Raw genomic sequence first — 18,059 nt, 5'->3', positions numbered from 1 at the left:
GTTGAGCAATGGGCACTTGATTAATCTTGGAAATAGCATCTTTCCATTCATAGTTCAATGAGTTAATAATAATGCTGATCATTTGAAAATCATCAATAGGATAACCTTTTTCACCCAGTTTTTTTCTTATTCCTTTCATTTTAGTTAAGTGTTCTCCAATATGTTCACCAGGTTTTAATCTAGAGCCATGGAACTCGGACAAAAGCATACATGTAGACTCAATTGATGTAGGCCAATAACATGCTTCTAATTGAGTCCATATTTGTTGAGCAGTTCAGTTGCATCTTGTGAAAATGTGAGCTGCAATTCAGTGTCCATTGACATCAATTATGTTGTGCATGCTTTATTATTCAAGTCCCATATATCAGGAGTCCATGGCTGGGCAGGATGATTAAATACTATGCTATGGGTACCTTCTCTGAGGAGCAAAAGTCCAACTTCACTGACCCATGCCCTGTAATTTTGTCCTGACCACTTCACCAGCCAGTGGTACAATAGGAGATGCCTGTTGGGGAACATACATTTGAGGTGCTGGCTGTGCAGGTTGTGCAAATCAGACCTGACCTGCAGGAGGTGCTGGCTGTGCAGGTTGTGCAAATCGGACTTAACCTGCAGGAGGCGCCTGTGCCTGTGCCTGGACTTGCGGCAGTTGAATTGGAGCTGCCACAGGTACTGGTGCTGGGTGTGGTTGTATTTGAGCTGCAATTCCACCCTGGCCAGCAGGAGATGCTGGCGCTTGAGCTGCAACATTAAGTTGTCCTGCAGATGGCACTGGCCTTTGTATTTGAGGACCCAGTGGTAGCTGCACTTGGGCTCCATCTGGGACAGGAACTTGGCTAGTAGCAATATTAATAGGAATTCTAGCACCATCAGCTTGGAGCAATGATTGATGAATAGACATCTGTGAAAACGCATATTGCATTCTTTGTATTTGCTCCTGCATTCCATATAATAATTCGTTTCTATCTTGTAAAACAGATTCACCAGCAGATGTTATAACATTAGATTCAGGCATCACTGTAGCCTTGATATCTTTGTGTGTCATTTGAGTGGTGGAATCTGGGATTTGAATCACAGCAGAGTCCCTCTCAGTCTGTTTAATCAATGAGGCATATGCTTTTGCCTGTTGCAGCTTCTGTTCAAATGCCTCTATTTGTTCAAAATAACTGTGCATGGCCTTCTCACGCAGATTTTATTCAGGGCTAGGAGGATAATAAATCACTTCCTTCCCTAGTGAAACTTTAGAACTGGCACCGAGCCTCTCAAAATCTGCATGGGCCCCTTGAGTGTAAACTCCTTCTGGGGTGACTGCTTGAAAACTAGTAAAATCAGAAGACGGTGTAACTGACCTTAAATCAGAGGCTGCATTTTCTTTTCAAAGACATGTGGCAGAAGCAAATGAAGTTTGTTTTTCATCAGACTCTTTCTTCCTTTCGTAGGCATATTTCAGTACTTAAGGACAGCATTCTTTAGTCGCTGAACTAAGTGACTGATAAGCCTATACGCTTATCAGCATCAAAAATAAACAAACCATCCTCTGCTACCATGTCAGGGAAATAAATAAAAAATTCCCTATCAGAGGGCGATGAACCGTGGCTCATTTGATGCATGATAAACATCAGGTAAAATAAAGAAACCACGAAGCATATATTCTACTATAAAACTTTTAATCAGAAAAACAAAGAACTTAACTGACTACATCCTTTCATCAGAACAGAACAAAGAACAAAGAAAAGGAAAGAGAAAGAAAGCTTTTAGCTTTTGTTTTTGACATGCGCACACAGTAGTAAATATAAAACTGGCTGAACATGTGACACTCACCATGGTTACAATGATAAGATAATGATACAGCTTGCAAAGAACAGACTATAACGTGTTTTGCTGAGAAACAGAAAAAAATGCAGTGACAAGCCACCTATCTAATAGCACTATTATATTAAAGTGTTAAAGTTGAGTGATCAGCCATGAGCTACAAATATTCTCCTTTATTAGTGTTAAAGTTTGAATTAAAAGGTGGTTGTTTAATGCAATCAGACACCATTTTAGATGAACATCAGAATAAGACAAAATATGCTGCTTCCAGACATTTCATATACCGGCGCATTTTCAAAGTATAATATATTTAAGAATATCTTGAAGAAATGGCATGGTCAGTATTTCACTTCATGCACTATTAGTAAAGGTTTGTAGCCAGAACTTTGTGTTCTAATTTTAATGTTGAAAAGGTACTCATAAAAGAATGCTAATCTTATGATATAATTTGTTTTTGATATAATCTTTTCCATTGTGATCTTTAATTCATGCACCATTGCAAGTAGAAATCATTGCTGAATGGCCAGGAGTTAGGCCTGAATACACATGTATACAAAAGCTGGGAACTACTAATTTGCACAGTGAAATGTTAAAACATGAAAATAATTTCCCCTTAGTGCAATGTATGGACAACTCAAAATCTTTCAGCAATTACCACAGAGAATAATAGCTAACTTATTTCCATCCATCCATTAAAAAGAATGGATAGATGAGGCTGTGTATGTGATTTCTAGGACATACGGTATTTTGCTGTTGACTAGAAATTACTAGCTATAGCCTCATTTGCTTGTGTGACTATGAAATATATCTTAAAAACACAACCAGTAGTTAGTCTTCTTTCCAACACAACTGAAAACTGCTTTCACACTCAAAATCTATGTCTAATTTTTTAATTAGTAAACATCAGAACAAGCAGAATAACTATTTTTATTATTATTATATATCAAAGAGTCTTGGTGGCACAGCTCTAAGAATGCAGTATGTCAGGCTGACTCTGCTCACTGCTAGGATACTAGCAGGTTGACTGAGCCTTCCATCCTTCCAAGGTCATCGATCCATCCATCCAAGGTAAGTAAAATGAGGACCCAGATTGTTGGGGGCAATATGCTGACTCTTGTAAAACACTAAAAGGGGACTTAAGAGAACTGTGGGGCAATATAAATAAGTCTAAGGCCTAGTGCTAGTGCTACAGGAGCATCTAATTCCCAATCCTTGATTTGCTAGCATAGTTGCAAGCTGCAGGCCAGGATGAAGAGACCAAAGAAGAAATCATGTCAAAGGATACCCACTATGATGAGCAAATGAGATGGGGTTTAGGACAACTGGGTGCAGCCAACTTGCCACAGGCCATCTTTTCATGGCAAAAGGGTTAATATTGAAGAAATGATGGAATAGAATCATTAAAAAAGATGCAAAAGGTCAAAACAAAATATGAATGACAAAAATTAAAATATTTTTAAAATTATTTTAAATATTTAAATTGAATTGTCCTGCAATGAATTGTCCCACAGTGAGTTGGCCATGGCGAGTTGTCCCGTAGCAAGTTGGTTGTGGTGAGTTGGCCATGCTAAGTTGTCCCGTTCCGTCTAGGTGACCTTGAAAAGATAAGCTGAACTGAACCTTGTTTGTATCTTGTTAAGAGACTACCAGGAAATCCCAGGACTATAAACTAGTCCTAGTGGATAAAAACAACCTGAAAGAAAACAGTGGAAAACCAGTGTCCCTTTTGTTCACAATTGAAAGGTCAAAAATGTAAATGTTGAAATGATTCCAATAATGCTATTTTCTGTCTATATATTCTAGAATGCATGATAAAGGGTTTTATTTATACCAATAATCTGATGAGATAAAACAGAATCCAATTTACTTTTTTTAAGCAGAAATAAATTATATCATGCTTTTTCACTTGAAACTTGAAAAGCACACAGCCATACTTAGTGAAGTATAATTACAAAGTTCCTTGATCAGGGTTATCAACTAAACAGAAAACCCATGAGAACATGAAAAACAAATGTTCCAAACTGACCACAATGTGTGTGTGGGTTTGTGTACATACACATATATTATAAACAATATCTTCCTGCCCAACCAGAAGGGTAGGACACAAAGTTAAGGATTACACTCACTTTTCTAATTTGCATACAGGAATGAGAACATTGACCTTACCTAGCAGTACACAGAAAAAGAAAGAAATAAGCTAATTCCGATTTTCATTGGAATACACGCTTTTACAGAAATAACTGCTTTTCTAAAGCTTTAACTATCTCCATCCACTACCTAGTTTGTCAGATTAGATTTAATTGACAGATCAGTTTTGAGTTTTCCTTTCATTTTTTTCATGTCTCAAATTTTGGGATTAGTTTTCTCTCCATTCACTATAGATAATTATTTTTGACACAGCACTTTGTGTGGCAGTTTGATGAGTGATTAATTAATTCAACTTTCATACCAATACTTTGTTTTCATTGGGTTCTCTTTTTCTCACAATAAAAATTGGACATGTTTATTTTTTCAAATCAAATGAATACATTATACTTTCATCATCATATATTATTACAGGAACAATACATTCAATCACTATTTGGGCTTTGGTTTGAAGAAACAGAAAGACAGTCAACTAATACTTGCCTTTCAGTATTAAACTAGTATATTAAAAAATGTATGGCATATTTGAAAGTGAAACAGAAATGGTGGTAAGAGAAAAACAAATATTGTCAAAATTGTTTACAGAATTTTCAGGTTTTTCAGAATTAAATAAGATAGTACAGAAACCTTTCATTAATAACATATACATGAAATGCATTTTTAAAGTCAAAATTTCACACAAATTATGCAATTTACAAGAAAAATAGAGCACAATTTGTGTCTTAATCTGAGCTGCCTAAAATTAATGTATTTCAAAAAAATATATATCTCATTTTAATCTTTGCAACCTTAAAAACACCAGGAATGTTTTCCCCATTGTTAGGAACTCAAGTATTTTATATGAGTAAACATCTTTGTTTCATAAAATCAGTGGCACTAAAGATAAAACAAGAGGATGATACATAGATAAAATGAACTCATGGATTATTATAGCTGCAGAAGGAATGGAAATTTATATTTATGATTTGCTCTTACCATTTCCTTGTGATTTGGATAAAAGGTTTGCTCTATCAGAGGAAATTTTTCTGCTCCCAAGGTTCTATAGATGGACACCAATTGGGCAAACTACAGAAAAATAAAACATGAAATTAAATTAAACATTAAATTCCAAAAACAGTTAATATAAAAATCATCTCAGCATTCCTCTGCAATCCTCTAATCATTATCTACCAAAATCTCAAGATCTAAATTCCAAAATGCATTAGTACTTGCCAGATTATTATTGTCTATAGAAAAAGGAAGCAAAAAGTTGCACAAAAAGCCTTACATTAATAAACAATTCTCATGCCACATTTATGATGAGGTAATTTATTCCATGTTCCCTTCTTTTTATTCAGTCTTGCAACTGCAATATACTTCGTAGTTACCACTAATAACTGAATGAGATATCTATAATTACATTATTTCTTCCCAAGTTTACATAACTATAGTAAACGTATAGCGTACAGTTTGCAATAAGTTGTAATTATACATTTATGATCAAATAAATAAACAGGGCATCATTCATTTAAAAGCATGAAATATTTTTAAAAGGTAAATTGCAAGCCTATGGTGGGGTGGGGGATCAACAGGCCCTCTCATGAGAAAAGAGATTAAAATGACAACATGGAGTTAATTCTTTTTTCTATCTAAAAGTACACCTGAAAAAGCAGTTTTCCTACTCATGATTGGGCATTTGATTTTCCTGTTCTTTGCCTCGGTCCACTACCTAGTTTATTAGGTTAATATACGGCTGGGGAGATTTAATTCATTGCCAACATCTGGTATTTGCATTTGGAAAAAACTAATTATTTCCAGTGTCTTTGTTCCGTTATGAACCTTCCGATTACTGAAGCAAATTTGTGAATTATTTTTGCAACGTTAATGAAAACAAGTTAATTTCTTTATTGAAAATCTTGTGTATTCTGCTCTTTAAAAAGGAGAGAGAGAGAGAGAGAGAGAGAGAGAGAGAGAGAGAGAGAGAGAGAAAGAAATGTGTGCACATTTGTCTGTGCGTTACTATTTTGGTTTCAACTTCTCCAACAAGAAAATACAGTGAGATGGGCGGCACATAAAGTAGATAGATGAGAGATAGAGGGAGGGAGAAAGAAAGAGAGAGAGAGAGAGAGAGAGAGAGAGAGAGAGAGAGAGAGAGAGAGAGAGAAGTGTGTGCGCATTTGTGTGTGTGTGTGTGTGTGTGTGTGCGTTACTATTTTGGTTTCAACTTCTCCAACAAGAAAATACAGTGAGATGGATGGCATATAAAGTAGAAAGATGAAAGATAGATAGATAGAGAGAGAGAGAGAGAGAGAGAGAGAGAGAGAGAGAGAGAGAGAGAGAGAGATTGAGATTTGTCTTGCTTCCTTTCCTACTTTTCTTCCATATTATTTTGTGTTTATCTTTTAATTTGTAAAAAAATAAATAAATAAAAATTAGATACAGATACAGATACAGACAGCAGCCTCATGGGATGAACAAGGAAAACTCCAGGTATAATCTCCAGAGTGCCTGGCTGTATTAATATTTTGACATATTTTAATAATCTGTCTCTCATCACTGGCAAGTGAATAAACATTGGCTATAGAAGCACAATGCAAATAATAACCAATACATTGCACTGGATAAAGGTCCTTGAAATGTTTGGGGCAGCACAGAAGAAGGCTTGGATAAGAGCCCACTTTGATTCAAGCTAAGAATTTAGGAATTTGTTTCCACTTTGGCTCTTTCCTCAAGTAACGCTTCCTGGCTGACAGAGCAGTTGCAGAAAATCCTTAAAATGGTCCTTAGTCTGGAATCTATAACGAACTCGTTTAATAGGCTTTTGGGTAAGGGCTGTGAGACAACTACTCAGAGGTAAAAAAAAAAGAGGGGGGATAGAGTGAGCCTTTGGATATAATTGTCATTCAGGCTTAACAAGTATCTCTTGTTAATTTTAAATTTTTAAAATCATAATTTTAATCTGTCATGTTAGAATATTTTAGAACTTTGGGTTCTTTTTACTCTAAAAATTGGAAAACCAGTTCTTATGCAAAGGATTGGGTGAAAGATAAAAGCATTTTGATTTTAAAAGATAAAATGTACAAAGTTATTGCAAATGCCTGCAGCCTGTTTAACAATTGCAGGAATAACACATTAAACATCTTATGGTAGAGAACTGGCTGGTTTTGTCTTGAATACCAGCAGGCAAAAAATTATAATCTCATATTAATTTTCTACATGCAGGAGTGATTTTATTTGCATTGCAACATACAAACAGAGACTGCACGGAAAAGCAATGGAAAGATGAGTCACAATTACTATGCATAAAGTTTTTCATACAGATGCTCATATTTGTGTTTATACTATTATCATCCAGAATGAGAAAAAATATTGAAATGTGAGAGGTGCATTCTAGCTAGGCAGTATTACCATTTTTAGGCACTTTTGTTCAGCTCCCTTACCCACTGTAATTTCATCCTAACTTCTGAATAGACACTTTTTACTAATAATAGTTACTTTACTAACTTTGTACAAGACTGATTACAGTTCTTTTACCTGTAAAATTTTGAGAACCTTAGTGATAAACAAAAGCCACAAGGAAATGAGGCAAAGATTACGAATATTAAATATTTAAGTATTAAGCATTAAATATTCATAGTATTTAAAAAGCGTCAAGGAATATATTTATATTATGTAAGACTTTGAGACATAATCCAAATATAAATGTTTTAATAAAGTTTTGCATGTGTACAGGAACAGACATTGGGCTAAATGCTACTCATTTTCCTTTCCCCTCCCCAATTCGGCATTTAAATGAGGACCCAGATTGTTGGGGGCAATAAGCTGACTTTGTAAAAATGCTGCTGGGGGGGGGCGCGAAAGCCCTAATAAGCAGGCATATACATAGAATGAAGGCTACTACTAAGCTTGTAAGCCGCCCTGAGTCTTCGGAGAAGGGCGGGATATAAATGGAATTAAAATAAAAATAAATAAAAAAATAAATATACATAGAATGAAGGCTATTGTTAAGCACATTGATTTGTGCTTCTTAGATTGTAAGCTACCCTGAGTCTTCGGAGAAGGGCGGGATATAAATGGGATTAAAAAAATGTTATTCTTCAATTATACAATGAAATATATTATTATTAAATTAGAATTTGTTACTTACTACCCAGGGCTTGTCACAGAAGTTGAAGATTGACTCTAGAGAGTTAACACTTGGGATGCTTGCATAATGCATTCCAATAATTAAGTTACGAAAATCTTCATTTTCAGCCATGCTGAATGAGTGTTGCCGGACAAGAACAAAGTCAGGCTTGAATGACCTAAAGAGAATTGAGTTTATCAGCAAGCAAACAAATATATTAGAAACTTACTAGAGCTATGGGAGCTACTGAATTAGAACAGGCTGATTAAAATTACATCTAGAGGAAAAAACATTAAACTGAAACCTTTTTGTTTGTGTCTATGCATCTTCAAGTCAGCGTTGACTTCTGATTACAGCCTAGACAAATCCTTATATTTTTCTAGAGAAGATTTTGGAAATGGTTTGCCTTCAAATTAGTTTCATAATTCAAAGTGGGAGAGGTCTATGTGTACAATATACCTCCAATATTGCTCAAATATTAGATATGGGTGGTAAGGGTACTGTAGTTGTCATCAGGGCTTTTTTTCTCTTAGAACGCTCAGAACGGAGTTCCGGCACCTTTTTTGGATGGAACCTTGTAGGATAGACAACGCGGGTTGTATGACACGTGTGAGTTCCGGCACCTTTTTCTTATATAAAAAAGCACTGGTTGTCATAATAGTGTAATATGAAAGCCATTCTTAATGTGTTCAACAAGATGTTGTAAAGATAGAACTCTTATTCCAGGAATAAATTAAAAATGGATTGGCAAGTTTGAGAATCCTTGAAAGATCTCTCCAAGATTTTAGTTAGAGTCAGAGGGGAAAAAATGACAAGAGTTGTCATTATAACTAGAACACGAGTGTTAACTCGCCATGTCACATGACATGTCGTGATGTATTGTGACTTTTTTTCATTGCCGGAGCTGGTTTGGGTACGGGCTCCATATGATGCAACTAGCCAGCAGTTTGACACCCCTAGAGTAGAACTATATTCCAACAGAACTATATTCCAAGGGCTTGTAGAGGTTTATGGTTCTGGAATAATGTCCAAATAGGGGGCTCTTAGAATTTCTCTTGTGGTGATTAGTGTCTTTCTATATGTTTGCATTTTGTTGAGCCATAAGCTTCAGTGCAATGAAAAATTCCTCTCAAAGAAAAGGAAAAAAGGCTAAGAGAAAGCAAACAATTATTGAACTTCACCTGTTGTTATTGGTTATAATGGTGATGATGGAGATTGGTAAAGAAAGGAATGTCATTATACTGGTTAAAAAGAGGAATGCAGACATTTTTTTTGAAGGCTATCATTTTATAGATGATTAGAGGGTGAGGGTTATCTAAGTCAGAATGTTTTGACACAGTAATCTATGCAGACACATACCTATCCTTCTGATGGAACAAAACCAAACCAGCAACCGATAAATTTTATCCCTAGTTGAGGGTAAAACAAAAATGAAGATGCAATGATAGAGAGTGAAGTTAAAGTCATAATTGAAAGGCCTGTTTGTTGTAAAGCTTATTCTCTTCCCTAATTTTCTCTCCTAGAAGCAAAAAAATATTAACACTGAATTTTTTGCCATCTGTGATATCTGGAAAAATTTTTAACACTGGATACTAATTTAGAAATGCTTTATGTTTCAATCTTTCTGCTTTATCACTCTTTGCTTTACACATCATATCTACTTCTGTTCAAATAGGCCTTCAATGACCTATTAGTGCTCATCAAAGAGAAAACCAATAACTCTTTAACTGATTGATTGGTTTTGTGTCATCAAGTTGTGCCAGTTCTTGGATGATTATATACTGTACAGTAGATAAATCTGTTAGCCTAAACCTCCCATGAATTAGAACAAAATGAGATGCTCTTAGATACTGAGCGGTTTTTACTCTTTGCTACTTATCAATTTATCAAGAAGATGAATAAACACCTTAATTACATCATGCATCGAACAATGTACCTTGGCTGTAAAATGAGAATGTACCCTGAACAAATTCTATTTCTAATAAAGAATGCTATTCATGATCATGTTTTGTATTTATTTGTTGTTGTTGTTAGTTGCAAAGTCGTGTCCGACCCATCACGACCCTAACCTTAATTCTGAAAGTCAAAAAAGTAAAATAACTTACTTGACAACTTTAGTGCCATTTCGAAAAGCTTGCACATTTACAGAATAATTCCCACCAGCATGAGCTATCAAATTGACCTCTGAAAATTGTGCCTGAAAGATAAAAAAAATGTAGAAATAAACCAACTTGTTTTAAGCTGCTAGCCCACATGCAACCTCTGTGGACATATGAAATTTGAACAAATAGTATCTAGCAAAGTGTGCTGGAAAATATTATTATTATTATTACAGAAGAAGTTACATATTTAGAGAATAATGTTGGAACTATTTTCCATATGAAAAGTAGAAGCAATATATAAATGGAAATATCTTCAATAAATAATAAACATTTCTGGGATGTTGCCAGGAACAAAAGAAAAATTTACATAAAATGTATTGTGAAATTATTATCATCACTAACTTTAAAAAATTCAAATCTCTTGGTAGATCTGCCCATACATTCATGATCATGTTGTGGATGAGAGCAGATTTGCTACAGGCAGAACTGCCATTCAAAAGGAACATTTAGAGCAGGGGTGCCAAACTACTGGCCCATGGGCTGGATGTGTCACGCTAAAACTGCACTCATCCCATTACTGGCAAAGGGAAACAAGTTGTGATATGTCGTGACACATCATGTGACGTCGTGAGTTTGACACCTGTGATTTAGAGGCTACAGTTCTCCAAAGCAGTCAGCCCCATTCTTCCACCAGCTGTCTATAATGATCCTCTTTGAACTCACTTATCCCATGCTGAAGCTATCCTTTCCCTTGTCCATTTTTCACTCTGCAACTTCCTTGTTTCAATCCTTTCACTCCAGGTAGAACAATTCTGCAGCCAAACTCCAACTCTTACCCAGAGAAGAATGAATGAATGAATGAACGCATTCATTCATTCATTCATTCATTCATTCATTCATTCATTCATTCATTTTTGGATTCTGCATGACTCTAATGAACTTACTCTTCCAGTCCATATTTCCCGAATTTCTGCAGTGTCAAACAATCTTCAGCCAACATTTATAACTGTCCTCTAAAACCACCTTCCAATGTTCACCCACACTCCTCATAATTCCTGCCCCTCTTAAAAGAGGCACTCTTAAAGAAACATTTTTACATTCATTTGTCTTCAGTAGAACATTTCCACCTATTCTTGGATGATTCAACTCACTCCACCTCAGCTAATTCTATGCTTGAGTCTGTTTACATAGAGGGAGTGCCAATAATGGAAATTACCTTCTTGCTGCCTCTCTCTGTAACTACCAGCCTGGCAACAACTTTCACAGAATATGTGGGGCCACAACAGTTACAGATGTTCAAGGCTTTTTCCTATGGGTCACTGGTAGATTCATATATTGTTCTTCCAGCTGTTCCTTTTGTTGATCCCACTTTTGGAGGTTTCCACATTCACTGTTTCCCCAGCAATTTGCTAGTTTTGTGAGTGTTCAGCCAGCATGACTGTCCCTGACTTCAGCTTCAGGTCTTCTCTCTATGCATCTTCTATTCTTCCTGTCCTACATGTTTCCTTCATACCTCTTAACCCATCTGTTCCATTTACTTTCTCTTGCAAATCCAACATACTTCACTTCATTAAAGGCAATATAAAAGTCATTACAATTATCTTTATTTTTTCCGCAAGCAAATATGATTATACTCCGAAGTAAATGTAATGGAGTTTTTAATCATTAGGCATAATCTTTTAATTAAAATTTATCTGTGTAGCAAAAGTAATCAAATGAAAAAAGTAGCTATAAGCACAATAAAAAATTATCACTCTTCTAATATTTGCATTAAAAGCTGTTAGATGTTGGAACAGAAATATGATTTTGACCCTATTTACATGAAAAACAAACTGTGGAAGTGAAGAAAGAGCAAGATTTTAAAAAATTTAAAAAGTTTATCTTTCTCTTCTCCTACAATCAAATCTGAACAAATTAAATCAAAACAAGGAGGATACCTACTTCCATTTGCTCTCATAAGAAGAGTGAGTAGAATTAATAAAAACTCACTGGCCAACTAATCATGTTCATTTCTAAGATCTGTTTTATCACTTATTCCCCATCAGTTTTGTCCATATGTTATTATCAAACATAACATTTTTCTTGCAAATCCTCTGAATTATCTAGAAGTGACAGGAAGGTGTATGAATTTATTAAAGATTTTACTGCCTTAATAAATACTAGGGGACATCTTTGTCTTTAAGTGTTCTTAAAACATTTTCTTACAGCTGCCTTGGTAACCTCAAATGTTTCATATATTATTAATTGTATTATATAATTTCATTATTTACATTGGGTAAAAATAGTTTCATATGATGCCGACTTATTCCATTCTTAACACTCTTAACACTCCTTAACATACTTAACACTAAGAAAAACTGAATACCTGCTCCACTTTGATGTCATATTCTCCATGGACTTTTTTCCCACGAAAACTTTTGGTCCTGAAATACAAGAATTCTCATTAAAACAAAAAAATAAGTTGTAAGTAAATAAACAAAATCACATTGGAATTTAAGGGTTGTCTTTTAGCAATGTAATACACATAATTCTTGACTTACTACCATATTTGGAGCCTAGAATTTTCATTGTAAATCATGATGGTCATAAATCAAAGCACCATATGACCGACTTGATTTATAACTTTTTTTGAAGCAATCATTAAGCAAATCCATTCATTCTTATCAGCATTTTTTACCAAAAACAGGCCACAAAAGGCCAGAAATCAGCAAAAAAAACCATTTACATGACAGCAGAATTCTGCAACCAACCACAAAAATGAGCCAGCTGCCAAGCGTTGAAAATACTATTGGAACTTTGGAAACAGGTTGTAACTAGCTTCTGGAAGGATCTATTGTAACTTTGAATAGTCACTAAGCAACCAACTGTTCCTTTACTTATATAATCTCACTGAATTTATTGAATGAGTTTGACATATTTCTATCCATATGTCTATTGTGAAAATGTGACTCTTACTATTATTAACAATCTATTATACTTTAGATTATGGACTTATAGTGAAACCATGGAGCCCAAAGGCTAGCATATTTGAATTCTCAAATTTCCTTTTCCAGAAGCCCTTTGCATCATGATTCAATCTGCTGCCTTGATATAGCATATTGCTTCCTACTTTTATGTGTACAGGAATATCCATGACATAAATATGAGATAGCCCTGACAACAACATATGCTTAGCTTGGAGAGACAGGAAGAAATGAAGAAGAAAGTCAAGACTGGCTTGCCTTGACTTTATTGTGTTTAAGAGGGGTGGAAGGAGAAATTCTATTCTTATAGCCTATATTAATAAAGTAGATGTTCTACTGTTTTCTGGCCTGGTCTACCTCAAAGGGCTGACACTATCTTTTAGAGGAAATCTAACATGGTGTGTATAAGAAATAGAGTTCTCACAGCCCATGCTACTTTTTGATGATTCAAAATTTAAATGCAAAAAGTGACATAATTTTAAAAATGCAGCCTTATTTATTTATTTATTTTATTATTTATTAGTTGAATTTATATACCGCCCTATTCCCGAAGGACTCAGGGCGGTTCACAGGGCAGTTAAAACAGTACAAAAAGAGAATAAAATGGAATTAAATTAGTACAAGCCCACAATTCATAATAACAATAAAATTAAAATTTTAAAATTAATTTAATATAATTTAATATGATTTAATTAAAATACTTTAAAATTTAAAATCCCTCAGTCCAGGCCAGACAATTCGAACAACCAGGTTTTTAAGTCCCAGCGAAACAAGCGAAGGTCAGGGGCAGTCCGAAGCTCCATCGGCAGTTCGTTCCAAAGGGCGAGCACACTCACAGAGAATGCCCTCCCCCTGGGAATCACCCGCTGGCAATTTCTAACCGGTGGAACCCTAAGGAGGCCCTCCCTGTGGGCGCGCACAGGATGATGGGAAGCTGATGCTGGTAGCAGGTGCTCCCTAAGGTAATCTGGACCCATGCCATTTAGGGCTATTTAGGTCATCACCAGCACTTTGAATCTCACCCGGAGGGCAACCGGAAGCCAATGCAGCTCGCGGAGAAGAGGTGTTACACGGGAGTATCGGGGAACTCCCATCACAACTCGCACGGCTGCATTCTGCACCAGTTGAAGCCTCCGAGTGGTCCTCAAGGGCAGCCCCATGTAGAGAGTGTTACAGTAGTCTAACTGGGAGGTCACGAGCGCATGGGTGACTGTGCATAGGGCATCTCGGTCCAGATAGGGCCGTAACTGGCACACCAGGAGAACCTGGGCAAAAGCCCCCCTGGTCACGGCTCCTATATGATCTTCCAAACTGAGCCGTGAATCCAGGAGGACGCCCAAGTTACGAGCCCTATCGACGGGGGGGGGGTAACACCTCACCCCCCATCATATATATCTACATAACTCATTTACGTATGATTAAATGATTCATGCTTTATGAATAGCCTGACCCTATTTCATAAATAAGATAGAAATTCCCTTTTGCCAGTAAGTCACAACATCACTACATTCAACAACGGAGCAAAGGATGTATATCACATCACATTACATCACATCATCCATTTATCCATCCTATCATCTGCCTATCTACTTACTTATTCAGAATTAAACAACAAATAGCAATGTTTCTTTTTAATGAAATATTTAGAAGTATATAACCAAATTATATCATATATAATTAAATATTGTAGTAATAACATATTATAATACCGTATATACTTGAGTATAAGCCGACTCGAGTATAAGCCGAGACCCCTAATTTTACCCCCCAAAACTGGAAAAAGTTCTTGACTCAAGTATAAGCCGAGGCTGGGATCCGCCCGAGTGGCTTTCAGCACTGGAGAAAATGCAAAATCGCTCGAGACCAAACTCGAAGGAATCAGCTGCCGGTGGGAGCGAGGCGATCCGTGCGGTCCCGTGACAGCCAGTCGGGCAAGCAACGCGAAGAGCGGCAGGGCTTTATTTTTGCACCGTGGAGCTCCCCCTCCCCCTCCTCCCAAACTCCCCCTCTCTCCCCCTTCCCCCCACTTCCCAGATCTGAATACAGGGTATTAACCGGCGGCGGAGGCTTGCAGAACGGCGGATCGAGCCTCTGTCGCCGGCGGCTGGATCCATGCTCCACAAGCCTCTGCCGCCGGCGGAGGCTGGATCCGTGCTCCACAAGCCTCTGCCGCCGGCTGGATCCGCGCCCTGCCACCGGCAGAGGCTTGCGGAGCGCGGATCCAGTGGGGGGGAAAAGCCCTTTAGCAGGATTTGCCTGCATGCCGGCGGAGGCTGGATCCGCGCTCCGCAAGCCTCCGCCGCCGGCTGGATCCGCGCCCTGCCGCCGGCAGAGGCTTGCGGAGCGCGGATCCAGTGGGGGGGGGAAAAGCCCTTTAGCAGGATTTGCCTGCATGCCGGCGGAGGCTGGATCCGTGCTCCATAAGCCTCTGCCGCCGGCTGGATCCGCGCCCTGCCGCCAGCAGAGGCTTGCGGAGCGCGGATCCAGTGGGGGGGAAAAGCCCTTTAGCAGGATTTGCCTGCATGCCGGCGGAGGCTGGATCCGTGCTCCATAAGCCTCTGCCGCCGGCTGGATCCACGCCCTGCCGCCAGCAGAGGCTTGCGGAGCGCGGATCCAGTGGGGGGGAAAAGCCCTTTAGCAGGATTTGCCTGCATGCCGGCGGAGGCTGGATCCGTGCTCCATAAGCCTCTGCCGCCGGCTGGATCCGCGCCCTGCCGCTGGCAGAGGCTTGCGGAGCGTGGATCCAGTGGGGGGGAAAAGCCCTTTAGCAGGATTTGCCTGCATGCCGGCGGAGGCTGGATCCGTGCTCCACAAGCCTCTGCCGCCGGCTGGATCCGTGCCCTGCCGCCGGCAGAGGCTTGCGGAGCGCGGGTCCAGTGGGGGGGAAAAGCCCTTTAGCAGGATTTGCCTGCATGCCGGCGGAGGCTGGATCCGTGCTCCACAAGCCTCTGCCGCCGGCTGGTTCTGCGCCCTGCCGCCGGCAGAGGCTTGCGGAGCGCGGATCCAGTGGGGGGGGAAAAGCCCTTTAGCAGGATTTGCCTGCATGCTGGCGGAGGCTGGATCCGTGCTCCATAAGCCTCTGCCGCCGGCTGGATCCGCGCCCTGCCGCCGGCAGAGGCTTGCGGAGCGCGGATCCAGTGGGGGGGGGAAAGCCCTTTAGCAGGATTTGCCTGCATGCCGGCGGAGGCTGGATCCGTGCTCCACAAGCCTCTGCCGCCGGCTGGATCCGCGCCCTGCCGCTGGCAGAGGCTTGCGGAGCGCGGATCCAGCCTCTGCTGCCGGCGGAGGTCTAGGGGTAGTGGGGGGGGGCTCGCGGACATAGATGGGCTCAAGTGGAAGCCAAGCAGCCCTCCCGAATCTGGGCTTCTGGACGGAGCAGCCGGTGGTGCGTTTCAAAAAGCAGAAAAGTTGGATTTTGAACATTTCAGAGGCCGTGGGTCAAGCAGGCTACGCTTCCCCGGGCGCTGCAACGGCACCCGTTTTCCCCGGCGAGTTTTCCCTACCTGGCCCCTGCAGAATCGCGGCGCCGCCCCTGGAGAAGCCTACCCCGAGGCTGCGGCCGATTTTTCCTTCTCCAGGCCTCTGCCGCCCGTTTCTGTCTGACACACACACACACACGCACGCACGCACGAGGGGGAGAAACAATGCTCTGGGCGGCAGAGGCCTGGAGAAGGAAAAATCAGATTACCCCTTCCACACGTAAAACTTCCAGTTTAATTACAAAGGAAGAAGAGAGAAACTTAGATCAACAGCTCACCTTCCTTTTCCTCTAGGTTGCAAGGGGAAAAATAAAAATCAAAGATCCTTGGAAGTAATGGTTGGAAAAGTTTGCAAGTCTTTGGGAAAGTTCAAGAAGTGAAAGGAATACCCTCCTCTTTAAAGACCAGATAAGGCAGACAGGGAGATGAAGAGTTCAACCGAGTTTCCTCTTTTGTTCAGGCTCCCCGATCAGACAAAGAACTAGCCAGCGGCAGGTTTCTCCCCTTTTCCCTCCCATCTCTCTTCCCCCAACCCTTGGGTCCCACAGCAACTCACGAACTCCAGCCGCCCCTTCTCCTTCAAAAGGTCTAGATCCCGAGATAAGATATATACAGAAATATACATAAAGAGAGAGACGGACGCAGGCTGTTGGTTTCTCGCCTCATCCCTGGCTTCCAGTTCAAAACTTCCCTCTAAGTGAGCCTCCCAGAAAAACAAATCTTCATGGAGGCGGAGGAGGCAAGGAGAATCCCTCCGATCGTTGTTTCCGGCAAATGCACCTCTTTGTTTGGGTCCCCTTTGACAGGCGCGGAGAACGATCTCCCCTCGCAATTCGGCCGGGTGGGTCCTCTTCCCGTACCCAAGGACGAAAACCGGGGCTTTCAAGAACCCGGGATGGGAGCCGGGGAGTGGAAGGGCTACTACTCAAAGTGCCGCGCTGGGAGGAGGGAGAAAGGGAAAAGGGGGGAGGGGGAGGAAAACGGGAAGCAAGTTTTGGGTGAAGCCTCTTTCCTTTCACTTTTGGAAGCGTATCCAGGCGAGGAGAACAAAAGCGTCGCCTTGGCCGGGACTCGGCGCGCTGCTTTTCCTGGCTTCTGACATTGCTACCTGTTGTACAGGCAGGGAGGGGGGGAAGCCAGAGCATCCAGCGCATAACAAAGCCTCGGCCTTTTCACCTGTCCTCCTCCTCTTCCTCCTCCTCCTCCTCCTCCTCCTCCTCCTCAGGAGCAGCAAAAGCCACTGGACTCGGTCGCCAAATACCGACCACAATACATTTTGGGGGAGGGGATTGGAAAAGAAAGCAAAGAAGCGCCCGGCCGGCCAGGGCGCATCTGCTTTTGCCAGAGGACCCTCTGCGTCTTCCCAAGAGTCGCGCAGAAGCAACAAGTCGCGGCTCCCGACCGCTTGGCAAGCTGCGAAAAAGGACACCCGGGTCCGCACCTGGGAGTCCCG

General features: G+C 40.1%; 1 protein-coding gene across 1 annotated transcript in view; it reads right to left on the bottom strand.

Annotated features, from left to right (window-relative positions):
• The window catches only part of SYN2 (synapsin II), a gene marked incomplete at its 5' end in the record, with an annotated part of 124,271 nt that overhangs the window by 48,934 nt on the left and 57,278 nt on the right, over positions 1-18,059 (bottom strand). Inside the window, 4 exons of the mRNA XM_081320462.1 lie at positions 4,933-5,022; positions 8,084-8,240; positions 10,168-10,259; positions 12,530-12,587. Coding sequence (XP_081176588.1) covers positions 4,933-5,022; positions 8,084-8,240; positions 10,168-10,259; positions 12,530-12,587 — 397 coding nt within the window. The remainder of the gene's footprint in view (positions 1-4,932; positions 5,023-8,083; positions 8,241-10,167; positions 10,260-12,529; positions 12,588-18,059) is intronic.

This window comes from Vipera berus, assembly GCF_964194415.1.
Source record: "Vipera berus genome assembly, chromosome: 2".
In the NCBI taxonomy this organism is placed as follows: Eukaryota; Metazoa; Chordata; class Lepidosauria; order Squamata; family Viperidae; genus Vipera; species Vipera berus.
This window is presented reverse-complemented; position numbering and strand designations above follow the sequence as displayed.